General features: G+C 36.9%; 1 protein-coding gene across 6 annotated transcripts in view; it reads left to right on the top strand.

Annotated features, from left to right (window-relative positions):
• The window catches only part of CABIN1 (calcineurin binding protein 1), a 107,847-nt gene that overhangs the window by 811 nt on the left and 83,347 nt on the right, over positions 1–23,689 (top strand). For 4 of the 6 annotated variants that reach the window (XM_042015235.1, XM_042015236.1, XM_042015238.1 and 1 more), the window contains exons 2-23: positions 333–470; positions 1,895–1,959; positions 2,391–2,483; positions 2,762–2,875; positions 3,044–3,178; positions 3,443–3,623; positions 4,374–4,503; positions 5,223–5,372; positions 6,253–6,545; positions 7,093–7,261; positions 7,696–7,832; positions 8,216–8,433; positions 9,844–9,922; positions 10,164–10,351; positions 11,611–11,760; positions 12,153–12,347; positions 13,389–13,625; positions 15,520–15,673; positions 15,911–16,026; positions 19,735–19,896; positions 21,503–21,709; positions 22,069–22,214. In XM_042015235.1, the coding sequence (XP_041871169.1) occupies positions 1,957–1,959; positions 2,391–2,483; positions 2,762–2,875; positions 3,044–3,178; positions 3,443–3,623; positions 4,374–4,503; positions 5,223–5,372; positions 6,253–6,545; positions 7,093–7,261; positions 7,696–7,832; positions 8,216–8,433; positions 9,844–9,922; positions 10,164–10,351; positions 11,611–11,760; positions 12,153–12,347; positions 13,389–13,625; positions 15,520–15,673; positions 15,911–16,026; positions 19,735–19,896; positions 21,503–21,709; positions 22,069–22,214 (3,257 nt within the window). In that variant the 5' untranslated portion in view covers positions 333–470; positions 1,895–1,956. The remainder of the gene's footprint in view (positions 1–332; positions 471–1,894; positions 1,960–2,390; positions 2,484–2,761; positions 2,876–3,043; positions 3,179–3,442; positions 3,624–4,373; positions 4,504–5,222; positions 5,373–6,252; positions 6,546–7,092; positions 7,262–7,695; positions 7,833–8,215; positions 8,434–9,843; positions 9,923–10,163; positions 10,352–11,610; positions 11,761–12,152; positions 12,348–13,388; positions 13,626–15,519; positions 15,674–15,910; positions 16,027–19,734; positions 19,897–21,502; positions 21,710–22,068; positions 22,215–23,689) is intronic. The other 2 variants (XM_042015237.1, XM_042015239.1) reach the window with 1 other exon arrangement.

Raw genomic sequence — 23,689 nt, forward strand, 5'->3', positions numbered from 1 at the left:
CTTGTAGGAACATACTCAGTTCCTAAATGCTGTGACACTGGTGTAACTCTGTCCATGGTCAGTGCACTTCCGCAGCCAGGTGTGGTGCCTGGTTTAAACGAAAATGAAATAACCCCTCATGTGCCTGACACACCAGTGCAAAAGCTGTGTGGAGGCAACACCCTGCCCTTGTTTTCTAGCAGCATTACACAGTCCTGTTCGGTTCTGTGCTTTCAACTTGTGAACACTAGGCAGGAGAAATGCTAAATGTTTTTTATTAAGTTCCTGTATGTTACAAGATTCCAGTATAAATAATACGTAGAATTGAAATTGTTTTCCCATGTTTTCTGTAGTTGCAGTTTCCCCAAGAGTCTAACCTTGGAAGTAAAGTCTTGACCATAGTCTCTGCTGTTGACTTCCTCTGCCACCTTGAGCAAGATTATTTGGATTCAGCAAAAAACTTGGGCATATTACTGAATAGAGACATTTTTGTAAGTTGACTTAAACCCCCTCAATTTAAGTATGTAGTTGATTTGGGATCATACAGACTGACTTACTTAGACGTCATAAGCAGCTACACTCTCTCAAAATGTGTAGCATTCAATATATCTGAAAGAGGTAACCATTAATCTCTGTGCATGTATTTTCTTCATGTGAAAAGTAGACAAGGAATCTGTCCTGGAAGAGATTTGAGGTTTTATTAATGTTTGTTTGGTGACTTAAGGAGGAAAATGCTTTATTGCTGTGCAGTTTGATTTGACTGCAAGCAAGGAGAGCAAGTGGTGCATGGGCAAGCAAATGCTCATTGCTGAATGAGTGAAATTCCTGTCAAAGCATTATTTTCTCTACATGCAGAAGTAATCATCATGATGTGTGAGTTAATTCAGCCTATAGTTCAAAACTCCCACTGCTTCCTGCTGTGGTTAATTCTTGACTTGCTCTTCTATTAATGTAGTCTCCCATATTAAAGACTGATTTTAGCCTGTCTTGCATATGTCGTCATCTTATTTGAGTTGATGGGAAGGTTTTATCATGTAGCAGTGAAGGTTTTCTGTAAAAGCAGCACAGACCTCTTTCATATATTTTTGCTTTTACTAACATGATGTTTCAAGCAGTTAATTGACTATAAGTTATGGTCTTAGTTATGAGGAAAAATTGCTTACAGATTATAAAGGTGTATTTGCCACTTCAAACTTCTTATCAGTGGTAAAAAGGACTGGAAATATTAGTATCCTTTTTCAGAATGAAGAAATGCTAGTTAGTAAAAATTCAGTTTCTTTTCTTTTGCGTTGGGGTAGTCTGTAGAGGTTGGTCAGAGAATACTTCTCTGTACTCTGGGTTCCCATAGTCAGTATACTCAGAAAGAACAACTGTGTTACAAACACTCGTTCTGTTCTAGCAGGGATGGCAGTAATGAAAAGTTCTAATCAGAGGAATTTCCATGTGCAGACAGTGCTTTGGGCAGTGGATTCACCAATCACTATGGCCTTCTGCAAAGTCAGTCTGACATAGTTAACCTTCGATTTTTTTCCTTTCGTGTTCTGTAATTATCTATAAGATCTAGAGATTTGTGCTCATAAAACGAGTATTCAAGAAGCATTTTTGGTTTTAGCTTTGGTGTTTAAAGGGATTAATGTTGTAATATTATTAATATAATGTATGTTCACCGATTGTTATATAGTGCCTGATTAATCTTATAGCTGTAATTATGTTGCCAATACTTCCACTCACCACCAGGACTAGAGTCTTGAAAGCCATCCCAAAGTAGTGAATGTGTTTAACTTTGTATTTTATTTTCTGTCTCTAGTTAAAATTGGTTATTAAAGTATGCTTATAAAGTATTCCCAGCTTGTCTTTACTTCTGAATGTTTTCTTTGTGAACAGAATAAATATTCTAATCCTGTTTGCTTTCCAGACCTGTTTGTGATAGACCCTTCCTTATATTCCTGGAGAAAGACGTTGTGAATAGCTGTGAACATGGTAAGGGTTTTTTGAGATGGCTTTTGAGATGTTTTGGTAGAAATAAAATGGAGAATTTTCTCCTTCCCTGAGACTAAGAATAAATTGCCATAGTGAGAACTTTGTTTTTGGAGTGATTGTAGTTATTGGTAAATTTAAGAATTTGGAAAAAATCACTATAATGCACATGTCTATTCTAGGAAAGCTGTTGCTTGCAAGACACTTGAAATTTTCTTTTTTCAGCTGATTTCAGATGGGAAGTGGCTTTGATATTTGATTATTTGCAATTAGTGATGATTAAATTAATTACAGCTCTTGTACCTTTATGTAGAGATCTCTCAGTATTGTTCATGTACCGGTTAATTAAAACAAAGAGAAAAATCCAGTTTGCAAAGGAAACTGGGACATAGGTAGATGTCACATTTCTCCTCACTTCTCAACTGTCATTCCAGATTCGAATCGCAGCACTGAATGCGAGCTCCACAGTTGAGGATGACTGTGAAGGTACCTTCAAAAGCCATAAGACACAGACAAAGGAAGCTCAGGTAAGTAATCCCACAATTTTCTTAATGAAGTTTTGTCCTCTAGTTGCAGGGATTTATTCAGCCATATTTTGTTTTTATGAAAGTTTAGTTGCTATATCTCTTGAACCCTCCTTTAGCAAACTAAAACTTCACTCAAATGAGTTACTTTGGGTCAGTAGCACAAATGTTCTGCTATATAGTGAAAGTATTGAAAGTGTGAAACCACTGATATATGTATAAATATAAGTATATTTAATAAAATTGTCTTAATAAATACATTCTAATTCTTTAAATCACAGGAAGCAGAAGCTTTTGCTTTGTACCACAAAGCTTTGGACCTTCAGAAACATGACCGATTTGAGGAATCTGCTAAAGCTTATCATGAACTACTTGAGATTCGTCTTCTGCGAGAGGTCAGTGACCTTGAATGACAGTCTAGAAACTTTTTGCTATGTTTTGTCTTACTTCATTTCTAACTGGCTAACTAGAAATGTCAGTATTATCAAGTAGCAAGTTGTTTGCTGTTCTTGTTACTTGTCTGATTCCTAATGCCCATGTTGCATTTATTTTATAATTTCTAGGCAATTCTTTCTGGTGATGAGAAAGAAGGGCTGAAGCACCCAGGTTTGATGTTAAAATATTCCACCTATAAGAACCTAGCACAACTGGCAGCACGGCGGGATGACTTAGAGACAGCCATGGAGTTCTATCTGGAGGTACAGTGCAGCTGAAATAAGACACTGGAGCATTAATGTTTATAAAAACTTTCTAAAATACAGACATAACACGTTCAGCATACATCGTGTCAATGTGTAGTTGAATACTGTGTTCTTTCTGATGCTGTATGGGATAAAATTAGTCCACCATTCAGTCTTCAAAGCAGTTGTATGCTGCTGAGAACTAAAGCAGTGCCAGTCCCTGCAACAAAGTGGGTATGCATGTCTGAAATGGGGATAATATTGTTTTGTTATGCTTTCTAGGCTGTAATGCTGGACTCCACTGATGTCAACCTCTGGTATAAAATTGGTCGTGTGGCAATAAAACTGATCCGCCTACCCTTGGCTCGTCATGCTTTTGAAGAAGGGCTCAGGTGTAATCCTGATCACTGGCCTTGTTTAGATAACCTTATCACAATTTTGTATACACTCAGTGACTACACAAGTGAGTACATCAAAAGATGAAAAACATCTCAATACATGTGTAATTTTACATACCAATAAAAATTGTAACAATGAAATCGTATAGGTTAAAGTGTATCTTGCATAAGTAATGCAGCAGGGTTTGATAGAGACTTCATGATAGAGATTTTATTGAATGATAAAGTACGATGGCTTATATAAGTTTTGGTTACCCTAAAAATAAATGTCTGTGGTCTCACAGATCAGAGCCTCTGCAGGAAGTTTCCCTGTACACTGTTCTTTTGCCTTTCCGTATATGTTGGTTTTGTCTTTCTAATAATTTCCAGCTGCATAGTTCTGGGGTTTGGGTATAAAACTCCAGTCTCATTCATAGCCTAGTAGGATTCATTGTAGTTGCAGCAGTGGATACACTGCTTGCTTCACTGATGGCATCCACAGTTAAGACGGTTGATAACATAAAAATGGTAAATAATTGTGGTTCTGTTTTATGGTTCTAATTTCTTCTGTGCCAGAACAATCTTGAAAGTAAGTGAAAAATGAACTGCAAACATTGTTTAAACAAAATTAGTTACATTCTTTTTCTTGGTACAATACTTAGGAAGACACAATAGGCTTTTTTAACTGTATGCGTGCAATTATTTGACACCTTTCAAAGCAATTCATGTAAATGTCACGTTTGGGTGGAATTCAGTGATGTATGTGAGGCCCAGAAATGGGAACTTTGAATGAACCAAAGCAGCCATTGACCATTCAATTTCTATTTCTCTGTCAGCATGTTTGTACTTTATCTGCAAAGCTCTGGAAAAAGACTGTTTGTATAGCAAAGGATTGGTTCTGAAGGAGAAGATCTTTGAGGAGCAGCCGTGCCTCCGGAAAGATTCCTTAAGGATGTTCCTCAAATGGTGAATGTTGTCTTAGCCTATATACTGCCTTTGGAGTGTAAATTTTGGGGTTGGGGTTGTTCAAAAAACCTGCTGAGATCTTGTGCTTTAAGTTATAGGGGTACCTTGCTGACCTGCTTTCTGAATAATAATGTTATGTGTTGGTGCTGCTGACAGAATGTCCTTCAGTAATTACTTTTGGAGGGAAGTAGAAAGAGGAAAATAATCCATTTGTTGCTGCTCATTTGTTTTCATGCCTAGATGTCTCATAAACATCTGCCTTTGTTTTACTTATTAGCTCCTGATCCCTGCAGCATTCACTTTAGTATTCCTAATTAAAACGAACCAATAACAAGCAAAACCAAACCAACTCTCACCCCCCCCAAAAAACTTCACCAAAAACTCCCCACATGTTACTGCTTCACCAAAAACTCCCCACATGTTACTGCTTTTCTTTCTGTATTGACTTCATAGTATGAGTGCATAGGAGGAAAGTGGGAAAAGAAAATAGAGGCCCATAAAATTTACAGGGTCTAGGTTAACTGATCATTCAGAACAGAAGTTTCTGATGGTTGACACTTCTATATGTATGCCATAAAGTTGGTAACAATGTTATGTGAATGCTTCTTTTAACACTGTTTTGTTATGTTATATGAAGATATTAAATTAATCCCCTCCAGGCTTTAATAAGAAAACAACCAGCAAACAAAAACTTGTCTCCATTTTTTATTACTTCTTAGTGACATGTCTATCCATAATGTGAATGTGAGTGCAGCTGAAACAGGAAGAATCATAAATGAAGCACTGGAGCTACGTAAGAAAAGACAAGCTTTGCTGGTGCGTGACAGAGAACCAGACCTCAGACTGGTGCAGCCAATTCCCTTTTTCACGTATGTCTTTATATTTTCTCTTTTCAAAAAGATCCTCTGAAGCACATATTCTGGCAACTATGTTGTGCTTCAGATTTCTTCAAATCTTCAAAACACTTTTTTGTTTCCTTGTGAAAACAAACCATCCCCCCCACCCCCCCACTGTTTTTGTTATTAGTTTATAGTTTGGTTTGGTGTGCTTATGATTTTAGCATAAACCCCATAGCTATTTTAGTTTTCAACTTTTGATTTTAAACCAGTGATGTAAAAAACAAATATGGTATCTGAGAATGATTTGGCAACTATTCCAACTGTATTATTCGGTTTTTCACATATGACTAGTTTGTACGTGAATTTCAAAGCAAGTTCAGCTTTTAAAAAATTGTCTTTACTATTGGGATAATGAAAACTTAGAAAAAACTTGCAGCTTTTTATTTGCTGGAATATATAAGGATACTAATAAGTTGTTATATATGTCTTTATTAAGGCATAAAGGATTGGGATCTGGTTTTTGTATTGCACATATTTTTCTGGAATATTAATGGGCTCTGCATGTATTTCCTATTGCAGAGAAGTTGTTTCTACTTGTGAATAGGGGTGAGTTCTTTTACTGTTGTTGATTGAATGCAGAACCTGAAAATTGTTTCTTTGACACTACTTTTTTTAGCTTTTGGTATAATTTCGTCAGCAATTACTGCGTGGACCTCGGATTTTTTAGTGACATTTTTTGAGTGATGGGACAGGTTTTTGACACTCAAATGTGTATCACTGTCCCACTGAGAAGCTGCTCTTGCTATGTAAGCTGTTGGAGAAAAACAATGTGTAATGCTGTTAGGTTTGTAAACATAATATATAAAATAATGTGATAAGAATTGTGATGCTGTTGTTTTTCTACTTGCAGGTGGAAGTGTTTAGGAGAAGCTTTACTTGCCATGTATCAGCACCTCACAACATGTGATCCTCCTCGACCCAGTCTGGGAAAGAGAATTGATCTCTCAGAATACAGAGACCCAGTTCAACATCTGATGCTTTCTCCCACCTCCACTCCTGTCAGTGTTATTCAGCCAACTCCTGTCAGCACTAATCCAGTGGTGACAATGCCAGATCCTGTATTGCCTTATACTCCAACGACACCCAGCTTTCCAAGTCACAGTCAGAGTTCATTGGAGCCAGGAGCTACTGTAGGTGAGCAAGGTACTTCAATCTAAGATTCAAGATATCTTTCCTACTTATCTTATGTAAAAAACACTTCAGAATTCTTTGGGACATGCTGTCTTTCAACTGCATATTGGTGGAGTCAGAACCTTTTCAGCATATGTATAACATCTGATAGGAAAAGTGAAGGAGTATCTGACCTTTTCTGGTTTTGTGCTGTTGCCTCACATTTCAGTTTTTCAGTCTTTAGGATGAAACAAATTGTGACTCCATTCCAGCAGTGATGCATATCAAACTTAATGTTGAGAAGGGCCTTGAGCTCCTTAGAATGAATGAGCTGTTTTACAAAAAGATGACTGGGTTATTTTTCTGCTCATGTGTCACTTTAAGAACCTGAGAAGACCAAGCTGTCAGCTATATTTATTTGAAACCTGTACAAGCTTTTTTTTGGCACTGTCTTCAGAAGGAAACCAATGAATCTCAAGTGTTTCTGTATAATTAATTTTTTTAAAATAAAAAAGATTAGTCACTTTTTATTTGTTAATTTAACCTGTCAGGTTTTGGGTGTTTTTTATTATGCTTTTAGGTGATATATCTGCAGGTGATAAATCTAAGAAAGGAGTGAAGCGAAGGAGAATTACAGAAGATAGTGGTGAAACAGCCAAAAGGAGATCTGCTAGAGTTCGGAACACCAAGTGTAAGAAAGAGGAGAAGGTTGACTTTCAAGAGCTGTTGGTGAAGTTCCTTCCTTCCAGGTACTGTACAGCAACAACTTTCATTATGAGATAATCCTGGAGAGGAAGCTGTTTGGGATTTTGTTTGATTGATATCCCCCAACCTTAAAACTACCAGTCCCACGTTATTTTTTGAAGCAGATGTGGTGCATTATCTTCTGATAAATTTAATAAAATTGCTTTTAGTAAAAATTGCTGAATAAAAATTGAAAAATAAAAAAGCTTTTACTACCGTTAAAGTGAATTAGTGGACAATGCAGTGTCAAAATGGATAAGATAAACAAAGTAATCTTGATTTGGACAAAAGGAACTGGATGCAAATTTCTGAATTTGTTTCAGTAATATATTTTCACTGTTAAAATTTACACAATGTTTCATATTTAGGTTTCACCTGGTAATGAAAGAAAGCATGAGGACTTTTTTGATATTGTGGTTTTTGCCCCCCTTTCACACAGATTAAGGAAACTGGATCCTGAGGAGGAGGAGGACCCTTTCAATAACTATGAGGTGCAATCGGAGATCAAAGAGGAGAATTTCCAGCATGTTGGACCACATAGAATGTCATTTGATTCTACAACATTTATGGAATCTGGTAAGGATTTCATTATAACCCCTGTTCCTTCTCTGTTGTTTTTGCCATATTGTATGCTTTATTTTCTGTATTTTCCTGTCATGCCTAGGAGATACAGAAGTGTATGCTATTTTAAAAAGTATAATTTTATGGTATAGAAGTATCTCATTTGGTACTGAGTGTAATTTTTTAAGTCTTGGGGGATTGCTTAATGTGTGCAAGAACCCTATTGTGGAATTTTCCATTTAAACAGATTGGAATACAGTAACTGAATTCTGCGTATGTGCAGTACAGAAGAACTGCTGTGAGATAAGTGCATAAAACACTGTTGAAATGTAACTGTTCCAAGTTATGATCTGCCTCAGCCTTACACATGTAGGGCTTTATGTTTATCTGCTTTCTAGAAAAACAGGATGTTCATGAATTCCTGCTGGATAACCTGAACAATGGTGGGATCTTAGAGCTGATGATGAGATATCTAAAAGTCATCAGCCAAAAGTTCCTGGTGAAGTGGCCTCCTGGCTTGTGTGAGGTGGTCCTCAGTATCTATAATAGCTGGAGAAAGCACAGCAGTAGCCTTCCCAATCCACTCCTGAGGGACTCAAGTAATCAACATATCAAGGTAATGCAGCACTTTTCCTTATTCCTGTATTTGCTGTTGTCTTGGTGTCAGTGTGCCAGACGTACCCAAGTGAAATCCAGCAGACACAGGTTTGGCTTAGCTATGTCTGGAACTGCTTGTCCCAGCTGTAGTAACTGTCCTAAACTTTGGTGCACTGCAGCTCCTAGAGCTGTTCCTGAGCTGAACAGACCTGGGTGATGCTACATGCAGCTATAACCTATATATAGTGTGTGTGTATGCACACACATGTGCATAGAGATGTAATAAATAGACATAGATGTATTTTACCCCTTCATTCTGTTGTTGCTGTGTCTTTTTTTTCCTCCCTTTTCTTCTGATGTGACACACTTTTGTTTTGTCATCAGGTCAGTACAGAGGCTGCTCTGTTCTCAACTGGCTGATTGAGGGTCAGCATTGCTGCTTTAAATAAATACAGTGTAGTTTTAAGATAACCTGAAATTTACAGTAAAAAAACCCAAACAGCAAAACAAACCAAAACCATCTCCTCAGCATCACCATTTTATTACCTTCATAAATCCATAATTACTTGAAAGCAAATAGAAAAAATACTAAGTTCTTTATGTTAATGTTAAACTAGCTTAATGATAGAAGATGATATTTTTTGAATTATAAAAACACTTCTGAGACTTATTGTCCACTGAGCCAGCCTATGTTATCTTTTCAATGTTAGCAGTCTGAATTCATTCGGAAAGTTATTTGCTTTTGGTATGACTTCAGTTTGAAATATTTTTTCAGACCAAGTGTTTTTACTTCTTTGCAAGTGAAATATTAATTATGAAAATTGCTGTGTTCCATTGATGTCATTTACAAAAACAAAAGTGTCTCTGTGTTGCAGATGTTAAATTTTTACACATCCTGTGACTTATTTATGTACATTTTTCATATATACATGCCCTTTTTTAAGCAAATGTAAATATGTTTATAAATGTATTCCCTTGGTTCTCATTATTGCTGCATAACTGCTTACTTGTTTGTACATTTTTTCTTATTTTTCAAATATCAGTGCCACTGCTATATTCTGGAATTGTGCTTTTAGCATGATTTGGCAATTTAATATAGTTTCATTTCAGCCAGATACAAAAATAAAGATGACAATTTTTTTCTAATGCCGGGCAATGCTGTTCTGACCTTTCATGAGCTGAGATTTTTCTTTTTTAATACTGCTAAGTGTTGTTTGGTTTTGTACCTGTTGATTTGTAAATGGTATTATACACCTTGTAGGCAGAAGTAGTAGTTATAGCTTGGGAATGGGAATCCCAAGAGGACCAGATGAAGGCTTTCTTTGAAGTAAATTGCAAATTCAGTGATTTTTTTTTTTAAACTTTATTCTTCTTTTAATGTATTTCTTTCTGTGAATACTGTTTTGATACCTCCTTACTTTTTCTGAAGGATATGATGTTGATGAGCCTTTCTTGTATGGAACTGCAATTAGATCAGTGGCTACTGACAAAAGGGAAGAGTTCTGCAGGTGAGAACTTGATGTCACTTTCTTCAGACTCTAAAAACACTGAGGATACATGAAGAAATGTTTTCCACTGATTAATTTGATTTTGGAGCTATATTTTCTTAGTCTCTTCCAGATCTCTGTTTTATTGGTCTATCAATTGTTTGCCTTTAAGTAGATCAGTACCTTTGAAATTCTAGTATGTGGGACTCTTTCCATAGGATGCTAGTAACTTCATGATAAAATGTAATTAATTGAATTGCAGTTTCTCCACGAAATTGTCCTGCTGCCTCTGTGAATGGAAAGTTTGGTCCCGACTTCCCAGGAACTCATTTTTTGGGAGACCTGTTGCAGCTGTCGTTTGCATCTTCACAACGAGATTTGTTTGAGGAGGGCTGGATGGAGTTTGTCACTCGAGTATACTGGCTGAAAGCTCGCTTTCTAGCACTGCAGGTTTGTTTTACTTTTGGTTTAACAAACTTTTCCCAAATTAAAGTCAATATTGTTCAGATGCAGCTGATCTGGGAATCTCGGGTCTTTTAAGCATGTGGATAAAATCAGCTTAAAACATAGTGATTTCATTTTACTTTTAAATATAATTAACTTTCCCTAAGGGTCGAGGTGGAGATGAAGTAGGAGGTCTCACATGCTGAGCAAATACTCAGATACGTTTAATATATGAGTCCTTGTTTAAATTAACTTGTGCTCAGCTTAAAAAAATTATTTGTACTAAAGTTACTTGGAATAGTATTGTGTAGCTGCAGAACATAGATTTTTGGGGGCCTGGACTCATGGACACTATCAAAGTCTCAGGCAGTCCAAAATGCAGATTTTAACTGAAGCAGACTGTTTTATTACTCTTCCCTCTGCTTTTTCAAGGTAGCATGATTCTGCTTTTGAAGACTTTTAATTTAATATGCAGATTTTGAAGCAAAGGGTTTTAAATCTATCACTAAGGGAATAATTTGAAAGAAATGTTATTTGATCCCAGTCTTTTTTTTTCCCCCTCTAAGTGTTGCATCCACAGGACATCAAAGAGGATTTCTTTATGCGTTAATTATGTTTAAATCAGTTGTCAACTAGTTATGTGAGTCAGTTTCATAAGTGTGAACTAGCTTGTTCCTTCCCTTTCTTTTTTCTTCTTTTTCTGCATCTAAGGATTCCTTTCTAATAAAGTTATTTAGGAGAAATGAGAGTTCCTGTACAACTAGTGGCATTTTTTCCCTTGTGATATGCAGAGTTCTATTTTGCCTGTGCAGCTTGCATTCCTTCCTGACCTCTCAACTTCAGTAACTACTTTGCACAGAGCAAGTAGAATTCATTCACTTTGCAGAATATAAGAATGTTTCTTGAGTCAATGTTTTCATTTGCACAAATGGAAGAGTTATTTCTGCTGGTTTACTCTTCTGCCTTTTTAAATGAAAGGGATTTTAGCTCTCCAGACCAATCTTACAAATTTATGCAGGCTGAATTCTGTTTTTCTGATTTGGTTTATCTGTTACTGAAGTAATTGGTAAGATATTTTAAAATATTTTTGCTTTAATTTGAGCTTTTCACTTGAATTTTTTATTAAATTTGTGAGGACATGCAGTAATCACACTGGCAGTGCCTGTATTAAATTGAAACATTTTCTACAAGCTTTGGAGACCCTTTTTGCAGTGAGAACCATAGGAATTTTTGGTTGATTGTTTTCCTCTGTACTGTTTCTATAGGGAGACATGGAACAGGCACTTGAAAACTATGATATCTGCACTGAAATGCTACAGAACTCCACTACCACACAAGCTAAAGCTGGCAATGAGTGTAGCATCGTAATACGGTTGCCTAACCTACATGTTGATTCTGTGGTCTCTTTAGAGGAGGTAAGATTTAATTTGCAGGTGTATGTTCCCTGTTCCATCCCTCACATTCCATCTCTCCCAGTTTCAAATGTCATCTATGAATTAGTTCTTTTGTGGTGGAAGTTTACTGCATCTCAGAGTGAAAGTTTTGTAATTTGAAGATTATGTCAAGACTACGTTCTCTTTTTCAAAAATTACGGTTTTGGTATCTGTTGGTCCTGTACATCTTTAGATTGCTTTTATGCAAAATAAAAATATTAAAGGAGCTGCATGTACAGCAGTAGATTATTGAATCAGTGTTTTTCTTTTCTTTTCTTTTCTTAAACATTAAGAACTAAACTGCTGGGAGAAGTGTCAGTAGTCAAATATATGTGAAAACAAAAGTTAGATGATATAATCTGTGATGTTTGCAGATTGAAAAGAACCTAAAATCTCTGGAGAGATGCCAGTCTTTGGAAGAGATCCAGCGACTGTATGAGGCAGGGGATTATAATGCAGTGGTGCATCTGCTTCGTCCAACTTTGTGCTTTAATGGTTACGGCAGAGCAAAACATCTGGAGTTTGTAACATCCATACCAGAGAGACCAGCACAGCTGCTTCTCCTGCAGGTTTGGTTTGTTTCTTAAAAAGTCTCTTTTACTAGGGAATTAAGACTTATTCCTGAAAACAGGATTGGAAGGATTTCTAGAGTGGGTGTTAATAGTTAATGTGTCTTATTTACAAAGCAAAACATGGAACCAAATCTGTAAATGCCCTGAAGAGCACAGCTTTATCAACATCATTAGCAATGTGCCAGCTTTTGCTGACTGAGAGTGTGGCTAAAGATACAAGATGTTGAGGCCTCCATGAAATGAACAGAAACTTGAATCATTTCCTGAGTTATTTTATGGATGGATTCATACTGCTGTTGACTATGCGGTGACTTAGAACCATTCTGAAGCTTGGTTATCTAGCATATGAATGATTTTTATACTGTAATGTCACTCTCCTGCATGAATGAGAAACTGTTGATATATGCAGTATAATTGCTGTAGAGTTAGTCCATTTGACACTGTAAAAATAAGTGTATAAATGAACTCGGCTGTGGGAACAATATGAGTATATTAGGTTATTTGGGGGAAAAAAGTTTGCACAAAAAAAGACTGATGGTCTTTTACTTGGACTGAACCAAGTCCTACAGCTTCCATGCCATCTTGTGACCCAGCCTCTTCAGAGTAGAAAGAAGCAGGAGAATGTTGCTCCAATGCTGGCCTTAGAGTTGCTATTTTGTTATTTATGAAGTAATAAAATGGTAGCACAAGATCATAAAGATCCAAACCCTGTTTCTTGTAAGGGCTCTATTCAGCTGTAGATCATTAGAATTACAGACCTACAGCCATCCCATTCCTATTTTCTTTCCTTGCATCTCTTATTAAAGCAGAGAGATGTGATGATTTTTTTGTATTTAGATCCTACTTGTATATTTGTCATCCAGGATCCATGCATCTCCTATTGTCCTTTTAATATTGTATTTAAAGGTGTTCTGTTATGTTTCATTGAAGTAATCACATTAACTGAATATAGTGTTTTGCTTTGCCCTGCTGTGCATTCATGTTTAAAATAAACTCTTCATTGTTACAATAGATCTTTTTCATATTTACATTCCCTAGGACTCCCTGCTCAAACTGAAAGACTACAAGCAATGCTTTGAATGCTCAGATGTTGCCTTGAATGAAGCAATTCAGCAGATGATTAATATGACAGCAGCCTCTGCTAAAGAAGAGTGGGTTGCTACGGTAACACAGCTGCTCACAGGAATAGATACTTCATTATCATCAGTTAACAGCATCTTGAAAGACTCTTCTGTAACACCAAGCCTCGTTCGATTAACAAACAACCTGATCCAGGTAATCCCTGTGCTGGCCCCAGGAAAGATGTGTTGTGTGCTGCAGACCTTCAGGCATGATACAGTTGCTGTCTGAATTCCCATCCGCTCTCAGTGATGGTCTTGGTTACATTTCTGTTACATTTTTGGGAAGATGAGCGTTATCATGATGTGTGAACATTGTCATAGCCTTCAGTATGACAGACCTGCACTGAGCACACATCTATGCTAGAATCAGTACCAGCAGGTATCTTTAGACACCAAGCTGCCTAAAACCATCAAAGGTGGTGGTAAGATAACCCAACACGGGGGTTTTAGGCTATTTGAAATGGTGATAATGTGAAGATTGTTTGAGCTGCCTGGGTGTAGCTTGTAAGTTATGACTCTGATCTTTCTGTATGTGCTTTGGGCTGGAGGGCAAGATCCTGTAAGCCTTACAGACATGGTAGAATTGCTTGCAAGTGCAATTACTTACCAAAGTAAGAGTTCTTCTAGTAAAAACACAGAGGGTGATCTGGACAGGGCAGGAGAAAAATGAAATGCGAACTGCTTCTGGAATTATGGATACAGCTAATTTAAGGCTTTTACAGAAGGTACTTTGAAACCTTAAAACTGAATCAGCATTTTCAGTCCAGGTAACAAATGGCAGATTTACAAATGGCAGTTCTATTAAGAAGAGGTTCTAGTTAATGTTGAAATTCAATGTGCTTGCAATTCTCAAATCTCCATTTACTTCAGTAAAAGCCAAGGACCTTCACTACTTACAAAATCATACTCTCATTGTGTAAAGTTGTATGTGTTATGGAATGTAATGGAATTCTGGAGAACAGAGTATTCAGGCACATCATTCATATAGCATCTGTTAATGATTCTAGTTGGTCTTTAATAGTTGTGATAAGACCTGATCTAGAATTCATGAATTTTTTTAACTTACTCTTCATCTGGGTTGTAGAGAAATTTCTTGTACAATAATGAGGCTAAGAATTGATGCTGTGTATTTGCTTACTATGAATTGTTTGTATATCATATTTACAGAGAAACATCTAGATGGAAAATGAGGGTGCAAGAGGAGTGTCAGAGTAGGGGAAATAATCTACTATATTTATCCTACTGATTGATCTACTTCTAGCATTTTTATAGCCACTCGTGAGAGGCTGAGACTCAACTTTCGATTATTTCCTTGGGGTAAAATGTGTTGCCAACTTTGGGTTGTTTGGAAAGGATTCACACCTGACCTTTTGTGCTGGTTTGGACAAATTTGGAGGAAAATATCCTCTGATAGAAGGCAGGTTACAGCCAGCCCTCCCCCACCTGGTTCAGGGGAAAAAAAAATTTTCCTTGGAGGAAAGTGAAAAAGATAAAAACTATTTATTTAACAAACACACAGGAAAAGGATAATAATGCTAAATAATAAAACCTCTCGCTGTGGAGAGAAACCTGGGAAGGTTTCGGAGTCCTTCTGTAGGTGTGCTCTCTCTCCTCCTCCTTGAAGCTGGGTCAGTGTGGGCCCACCTCCAGGGCCTTGGTGGAAAATTCTCCCACTGTGTTCTGATGTTGAAACAGTCCACAAGAGAAGAAGGGAAAAACCGAAGTCCCAGGAAAACAAAGTTCAACTCTCTGTCTCCCTCCGGAGAATGGGGCCGAAAGGTGGCTGGAAAGCAAGAAGGGTACTTCCTCTGCTCTTGCTGCTGCAGCAGGATGCAGAGGAGTGTGTGCCTGTGTCCTTGAACAACTGCTTTGAAAAGTTCACTTGGTTTTTTTCCTCTCCCCCCTCTCAGGCTTGGTTTAAAGGCACAGAAAGACACAAAATTAATTTCTGGGCATAGAGCAGCGATAGGGGATACATATCATAAAGTCACCCCAAGACACCTTTGTTTTGCATCACTTTGTCTGTATAATGTCTGTTTCTTTATTAGATCATAGACTGCAGCATGGCTGTCCAGGAAGAACCAAAAGAACCATATGTCTCCTCGGTGCTTCCATGGATTATCCTGCACCGGATCATCCAGCATGAGGAAGATGCTTTTCGATCCCTTTGCTGCCAGCAGCAGCAGAACCAGGGAGAAGAAGGTGGATTATTTCTTCACTTTTACATATTGGACCTGAGCCCTTTACCTTCTAGCTCAGGAATATAAATAATAAAATACTTGTTTGTTGTCTTACCTTGCTGGCTGAAGGGAGTAGAGGGCTATGCAAGCATTACTCTCTACCAGAGAGGAAGCTTATTGACAGTTGAAGCACTGACTTGGATTTAACTCAATTCTGTGCTACTTTATTTACCAGTATTTACCAATTTCTTTCCTCCAGTGAGTCCTGACACCCCTATGTTGCCTTCTTCACTTATGCTGCTGAACACAGCTCATGAATATTTGGGAAGAAGATCCTGGTGTTGCAATTCAGATGGTGCTCTGCTCAAGTTCTATGTAAGTATTAGCATCGTGGAATAAGAGAGATTGACTCAGATTGATCTCTGAAAGTCATTTGGCCAAGCCACATTTCAAAGCAGGAAACAAAGTGCAAAATTAGATTGTTTACTGCCTTGTCTTCATGTTAAATATACACTTTTAAATCCACTTTCCATCTTCTCCCAGATAAAGATATGAAAGTTTCAGTCAGTTTAATCTGAATAGCAAAGGCTTGTTATTCCAGACCCTTTCCCATAGGTCTGCTTCTGTCACACTTCCCATTGTTTTCTGGACTTACCTCACTGAGAAGAATTACTGTTTTCTTCTGGTTTTCCTCCTTTGTTTTGCTTCTTGCACTAGTATTTTATTTTGTTCATGGGATTTGAAAGGGAAGTAGGAATAACCAGTCTGGTAGTACTGTACATCATTCAGAAGCTAAAAAAAACCTGTAGTGATACATCTTTAAAATTGCTGCTAAAATAACACAGTGGGATTCCATATTCATCTTGTCTCAGTGATTCTAAATAAGTTGCTCACTTCACAGAACTGAATTTTTCAAGTGTTAGGTAGGGTTTGCACGTTTTCAGTGTACGTAAATACTATTTATCATGTAAAAAGAACATATTTAAACTTTCAGCCAAGAAAATTCAGTTTTGAATAGCTTGGTTGTTTGTTTCTTCCAAATCACAGGAGTAAAGATTTGCAGGCCATCATCTGTCCTCAGTTACACAACTGGAATGCTACTGATTGCTCCCACATCCTGTGGTATTACATGGATTTGATCTGAAGCTGTGATGTATTTAATTGTTCTGCAGTTGATAAATTTCTCTTGTTTGATTATGCCTACCTTGATTTTATACCACAGTGTGAAAAAAATAGCAATTCTATTGTTTTCATGTTATTAACTATTATTTAAAATGTAGATTTCATCTGTTGAACAATGATGAGAATGAAGAATTACTTCAGCCCTCCATTTCCCTGTGCCTTAAGGCTGTTCTTTGCTCTGTTGTTCAGATGGGTGTGTTGCATCAAATATGCTCCAGAAATGGGTGTCTGGGCAGTAATGCTGTAGCATTATTAGATGAAAGGACTTACCCATTCATTGTTGACCTTTTAAAGATTATTCCTTGAGGTCTCATTGTTACACCAGAGAAGTAATTGAAGTGGTTGAAGTAGAATATTTCTATGTGTTTGCTCATTTTATCTTGGCTTAGAAACCCAAGTGCAGTCAGTGTTTCCATGAGCAGAGCACTGACAGCCTGGGACAGCCTGGCTGTGGCAAATCCCAGATAATGCGGTGCCGTGGCATCCACTGGGCTGTGCTCTACAGGGACATTTCAGTGGCACTTTACAGATTCAGCTTGACTTCATTGAGGTTTATTACCTTCAGCCAAGAGAAAATCGTTATTAGTTCTGCATAGAGCTACTCAGGAATCTCTTAATTTCCCTTCTCAGCACTCCCTGGAGCTTATTAGCCACAGCTCAGTGCCAGACCCCATCTACCTCTGCATTTGAGCAGCAGCATGTCCAGGACAGTAATTTAGACAGCTGGGAAGGATGGCACAGAGAGCCTGAGGGGTTCTGCAGGAGTCTGCTCACCCTTGTAGGGCTGGAGTGAATGAGCAGTGTTTGAACTGAGGCTGATTCAGGGTAGAACTATCAGATTATCTCTGTGTCCTGCTCTCCTCAGCCGCCCTGGTATTAGGAGCATAGTGCTGATACACCTGAGTTACCCCTGCAGGGAATTCAGAGGGCTTATTAGCTCAGGCCCTGTGCTTCATGAAAATAGATAGGCTGTTTCCAGGCTCGAGCTTGCCCATGGATGTTGTGGTCCTAAGTGATAAGTCTAAATTGTGTCTGTACAATGTGCCTGTATCCACAGCCTGGGGAGTCACAGAGTATGGTCTGTGAACCTGCATAAAGTACAGACAACTGAGAGCTGGGAATGTATCTGCAGTGAGATCTTTGCAAATGTCATCACGTTCTTTGAACAAAATGTTCCATTTTCACTTACAGAATTGCCTGCTTCTTAAACTAAAATGTAATATAGTATTATTAAACACAAGAATTTAGTTTTCAGAGACAAGAGGGTATTCACCTTCTGTAGGTGAACTGTCTGCTCAAGGACCGTATATTGCTTGTGGATGAATGTGCTGTGCAAGAGAAGATGTTAATATTAATTAAGTCCTTTAGCAGTAGTCTGAATTATTAGGAACAATTCTGGATTTCTTCCAAGAACTTAAAAGTTGAATAAGAACACAGGATATTGTTTTGAACACTGTTCAAGTGAGAATTCTCTTACTGCTGTTAGATGTGCTTTTGTTTGTAGCAGTAGGAATATCATGCTTTTGTTACAATATCCTCTGATGCTCACTGTTTTTCTTCAGCTTATTTAGCTACATTTTCTGTAAATTTCAAATGTTCACAAATTCATACAGGGAAAGTGGTGGCAATAAGATGTCTGCTGGGACAGTATGAATGAGTCTGCTGTGACTCAAAATGTCATTGAAATGCTTTCTAAGAATTGCCTTTGCTTTTATTTTTCAGGGGCTTGCCTCTTAATAAATGGTACCTTGATCTTAGCACAGATACTTTAATCAGAAGAGAATCAGCATATTATGTTTAATCACAGCTCTTACAAATTAGCTTCTTACATGTAGAATGGCAGATTTTTGCCGCATAATGCAGTGTTTGTATTGTCAGGAAAGTCCATCATGATGAGAAGTTTCTTTCAGGATCATGCATAAATATTTGAGTTTGCAGTCCTAGATGTTGAAAAATTATAAATGGTCACAATAAACATTTCTGTTTTTTTTTAATTGGAATTTTGTAGTGGAACACATTGAAATTGAATTTTAAACCTCAGTGGTTGTGTGGGTTTTGTTTTGGTTTTGAAATAAATATCCAGAATCCCCCTCCACAGATTATTCTTGGTGAAGATGTTTTTATTGACCTTGAAATGTCTTCTTGGAATGTGTTCCTTTTTGGTTTGGTTTTTATGGAAGCTTAGTGAGAATTTTCAAAGAGTTACCTTTCTTCTTTTGGCATTCAGCTGCAGTTTTTATAATGAATGTCTTAAAAGTATCAGCATCTTCCAAAATACACTACTGATGTGTACTTTCTCTTGTAGTGTTGAAGGTAAAGATAGCAACTTGCTACAGTGTTTAGTCATTTGGGATCAGTCCAGCCACTTTCCTTGGTGTGTAGCCATCTGTGTAATACTCTTCATACTGTGCAACTCTTTAGTCCTTTTAGCCAGATTTTCATTAACTCTCTCTTCTTTTCTTTCCTCTCCATCCTGCTTTTTCTATGCAGAGGAAATTGTGGTTTGTAAATTAGGGCAGAAATTCTTCTGTATCTTTTCCTTATTCACAGTGTTGATGAATTGTAGTGTTGATATTCACAGAACCAACCTGATGTGTAGGGGAGAACTTTGAATGATTTTAAGTCTGAAACATGAAGCTGATATCTAACCTCATTGATTAAAGATAAGAGTTTGTGAATTAACATAGGAAGAAAAATAAAAGCACTTCAATGCTGCTGCAGTACCATTGAAATGACTTGGGTGAGACTAGTTTACAGAAATACAGGTGTAATATTGTTATTGGTTGTTATTGGGGAAAAATACATGTAGTCCCTTCAAGTTGTTTTCATCATCTGCCTTCAGACAGCTGGGTAGCTTACTGTGATCTTCTGGTGACCTTTCCCTTGATGCTTGGCTTGTAGGTTCAGGTACTACAAAAAGAACTTGCAGCATCCACTTCTGAAGATACTCATCCATACAAAGAAGAGCTGGAAACAGCCTTGGAACAGTGTTTTTATTGTTTATATGGTTTCCCTAGCAAAAAAAGCAAAGCAAGGTACCTAGAGGAACATTCAGTACAGCAGGTTAGTTATATTATCCAATGTCATTGGAATATCCTGGAGTGATGAAAGATGCACACTTGTTTTGTTCTAATGCATTTTGATATATTTTGGAGAAAGATTACTTTTATTTCCTTGTAAATTTTATGTATTTTACACATTGTAGAGAATAAACTAAACATTTTCGTATTTTTTAAAACTATAAATATAACAAGTCAGATATTTTAAATTAAATGTTAATGTAGTCTTATCCATAGTAGTCTGCCATCTTGAAAATATTGAGAAATTGATTTTATTAAGCTATCACTTTCCTGTTTTCAGCTGAGAAGAAGTCCAAGGTTGGGAAAAATTTAGAGAGGAAAAGTCAGCTGAGAGAAGAAAACTTTAGCAGCCAGCCTTGCAGTTTTATCAAAGTGAAAAATGTCACTGTTAAAAATTTGCAAGTACATTATATTATCACTTATTTTGACATCTGATGGTAAATACCTGGTAGCTGTTTATAAGAAAAGTGAAATTCAGTTGGATTTGGGAGAAGGGCAACTACAGAGTGCCTCTGGAAGAGGGTTGTAATATTAAGGGAGGGAGAGAAAAATACAAGTCAGCAATACAAAGCCCTGTCTGGGACTTGTGACTAGCAAATGGTTAAAACTCTTGTTTGAAGGCAGATAAAGAAATTACCAATACCACCTCGTACCCATTTTTCAGTAGTTTTGATATTCTAAAACTTAAATTCATAAACAAATGAATGAATTTTGTTCAAAAACCTCAGACTATTTTGCGCTTAACCCAATTCAAATGATCATAGAATTATCAATCAAAATCATTTTCATGCAAGCAGAATGATTGTCTAGCTCTGTTGAACAAACCATTTTAAATACACAAATACTCTTGCATTACTATTCATTGAATATTTGGGAATTTTGTATGTTATACGTGTATCTTAGAGAGTGAAGATAATGAGAGAAAGGGTATAAGGAAGAAAAAGAGAAGTATAAGGAGATTACCCTCTGCAGCTTCCCTATTTTTCAATGCAGAGCAAAATTTACTGTAAGGGTAAGGTAAACAATAAAAGGAGAAAAACTTAGTCTAGCAGAAGAGAACTGTGAATTATTTTTGGGTATTTTTACTGCTTACAAGAAAGAAAAGTGAAGAGAGAATGAGGAGTAAATTCTGAAAGTAACTTTCTGTAGAGAGTGAAGATTTTTGAGTCTCAGAATTTTGTCTGATTCCCATTACATTAACACTTCTTACTTGACTCTGAAATGGAAGCTGCAGAGTTCTCCATAATCTTACCCATGATCTCAGTGTCACTCAGAATGTTTACAATTGATTCTTGCTTATAGACAACTTTTCTGAGCAACTCTTTTAAGCATACACTAAGCATACACTAACATACACTAAGTTACAGCAATACCTTAGTCTGTTATATCAGTGAGAAGTGTATTGTATTTGTGAGCAGCATAAACTAATAGCACCTTTAGCTCTGTTCTTGGGAGGTTTAATTTGGTTCCTGCTAGAGTGATAACTATACTCTTATGAGCTACAAAGGCTGTAGAAAACCACCATTAGTAGAATTGAATTTTGGAATTTAAAATATTTTTCCCCCCCTCTCATCTACCTCCCTTTTCAGGTTGATCTGACATGGGAAGATGCTTTGTTCATGTTTGAGTATTTTAAGCCTAAAACTCTTCCAGAATTTGATAGTTACAAAACCAGTACTGTGTCTGCTGATTTGGCCAACCTTCTGAAGAAAACTGCCACAATTGTTCCTCGAACAGACAAGCCTATGCTAAGCCTGGAGACTGTATCTGCCTATATTGAAGGAACATGCAGCAAGGTATAGTGAATTGTTTTTTTAAAAAATTAAATTGAAGGGAGTGAAAATTGTTCTTGCTATTTTTATGTAGACTTTTGAGACTATTAGTGGAATGATTTTTTCCATGATGTTGGATTTCTGTGGGTAATTGCTTTTAAAATAAGAAAGATCCCAGCAAAGCTTTTAGTCTTTGAATGGTAAAATGCAGTCAGCATGAGATGTTCATTAGTGTTTGTAAGTGCTCTGTATATCTGTGAAATGCTTTCGATGTCTTCATATTCAAAACCTTCATATTGTCTGATGAAAAGGCTACTTTCCCTACAAGGAAGAAGCAAATATGCAGCTCATTTAATGTGAACCTTTGCCTTTTTTATTTTCAGGCACCATCTCTCCCAGAGGGTGCAGACTATTCTCCACCGGTGGTGACTGAGCTGTATTATCTTCTGGCAGACTATCATTTCAAGAACAAAGAACAGTCTAAGGCCATTAAATTTTACATGCACGACATTTGTATTTGTCCAAACAGGTCAGTATATTTGAATCCTGCTGCACATCCTTCATTCTTCTCACTTCTTTCAGTACTAAAAAGCAGACAACTGGTCTCAGGAATGAGGAAAAAGAAACCCAAATAACCAAAACCCCCATTATCATAGGTCCATTGTATATTTAAGGGCATCTCTGAAACAACCCAACAAAGAAAACAAAACTGAAAATGTAGGGTTAAATATTTGATTGCTTTGAAATTAAAACCAAAAAATGAAAGGGTGGGGGGGGAAGCTAAATTGAAATAAAGAGTAACTGTGAAGAATGAATTGTTTGTACCTTTTATTCTTTGCTTCGGCATGTTCATGCATGATAAGGAGTGAAAAATGTCACCATTTCATAGCGTAGCTATAGCACAAATAGCATCCTTTAGTGGATTAACTGTTTAGGCTGACCTCTTTCCAAACATGTTGATTTTGCTGCTAGAGATCTACACAGAGAATACAAGTAAAGTATTTAAGTGGTATTTAAACAAACCCACCTTGTTTCTTGATAATTTACAACTCACTGAAATGCCATCAAGATTAAGCTTTCTCATCTTAAAAATAAAGCATGTTCTCAATATCAGTCTTCTAAATTAAATTAACCTTTAAATTTGCTGATTAAATGTAGAGTTTGCATATTAGGTGTTAGTTATCATTTTAATTCTCCTTGAAGTTGATAGATCAGGGTCAGTGACAAAAACCCTAATTTGATAGATTTGAGACAAGAAAATTGTTTCTAAATCCAGTCACGTAACAGAGACAAAAGAGAAGGTGAAGGCACAGAGCAATTTTAGATGTGAAATCTTCAGAGGAAATAGCTGTAGTTTAATCTTATTGCATCTTCTGGTCTGGGACTTGTGACTAGCAAATGGCTAAAAGTCTTGTTTGAAGGCAGATGAAGAAATTACCAGTACCACCTCCTACCCATTTTTCTGTAGTTTTGATATTCTAAAACTTAAATTCATAAACAAATAAATGGAATGCATTTTTATTTTAATATGTGACTTTTTTTTTTGTTCAGAAGATGCCTTGTATGGTAGCAAAGTATTTTTGCCCCAGTCAAATTAGATGGTACTTGTCTGTACTACAGTTCCTGTTCCATTCCCCCCAGGAATCTGACTATTGAGGTCACTTGACCTAAAAATGGGTTTTCAGTTGGAATCAGAAGAAACTGCAAGCCAAAATATGAGAACATTATGGTTATTACTTTGCTGTTAAAATCATGGTAAAATTGAAAAACCCCAGAGCAGCTGAACCCTGGCGTTAATGTGAGATTGTGGCCTATGGAAACCACCCTTCAGACTGTATTGTCAATAAACACAGGGCTGGATCCTCAACAGTCCCTCAGTCAGAAATTACAGTTTTAGTTCATCAGAATTTTCCTACTTGAATGCATTTTTGGCTTTATGATTTTTATGTTGGGAAATGATTGTGATTATTCACAGTTGAGTCCAGCAATACAAGGTGTCATAAT

The sequence above is a fragment of the Corvus kubaryi genome, unplaced genomic scaffold (genome assembly GCF_017639235.1).
Source record: "Corvus kubaryi isolate FWS band 111438036 unplaced genomic scaffold, C.kubaryi_AGA036_p1.0 split3-37173, whole genome shotgun sequence".
In the NCBI taxonomy this organism is placed as follows: domain Eukaryota; kingdom Metazoa; phylum Chordata; class Aves; order Passeriformes; family Corvidae; genus Corvus; species Corvus kubaryi.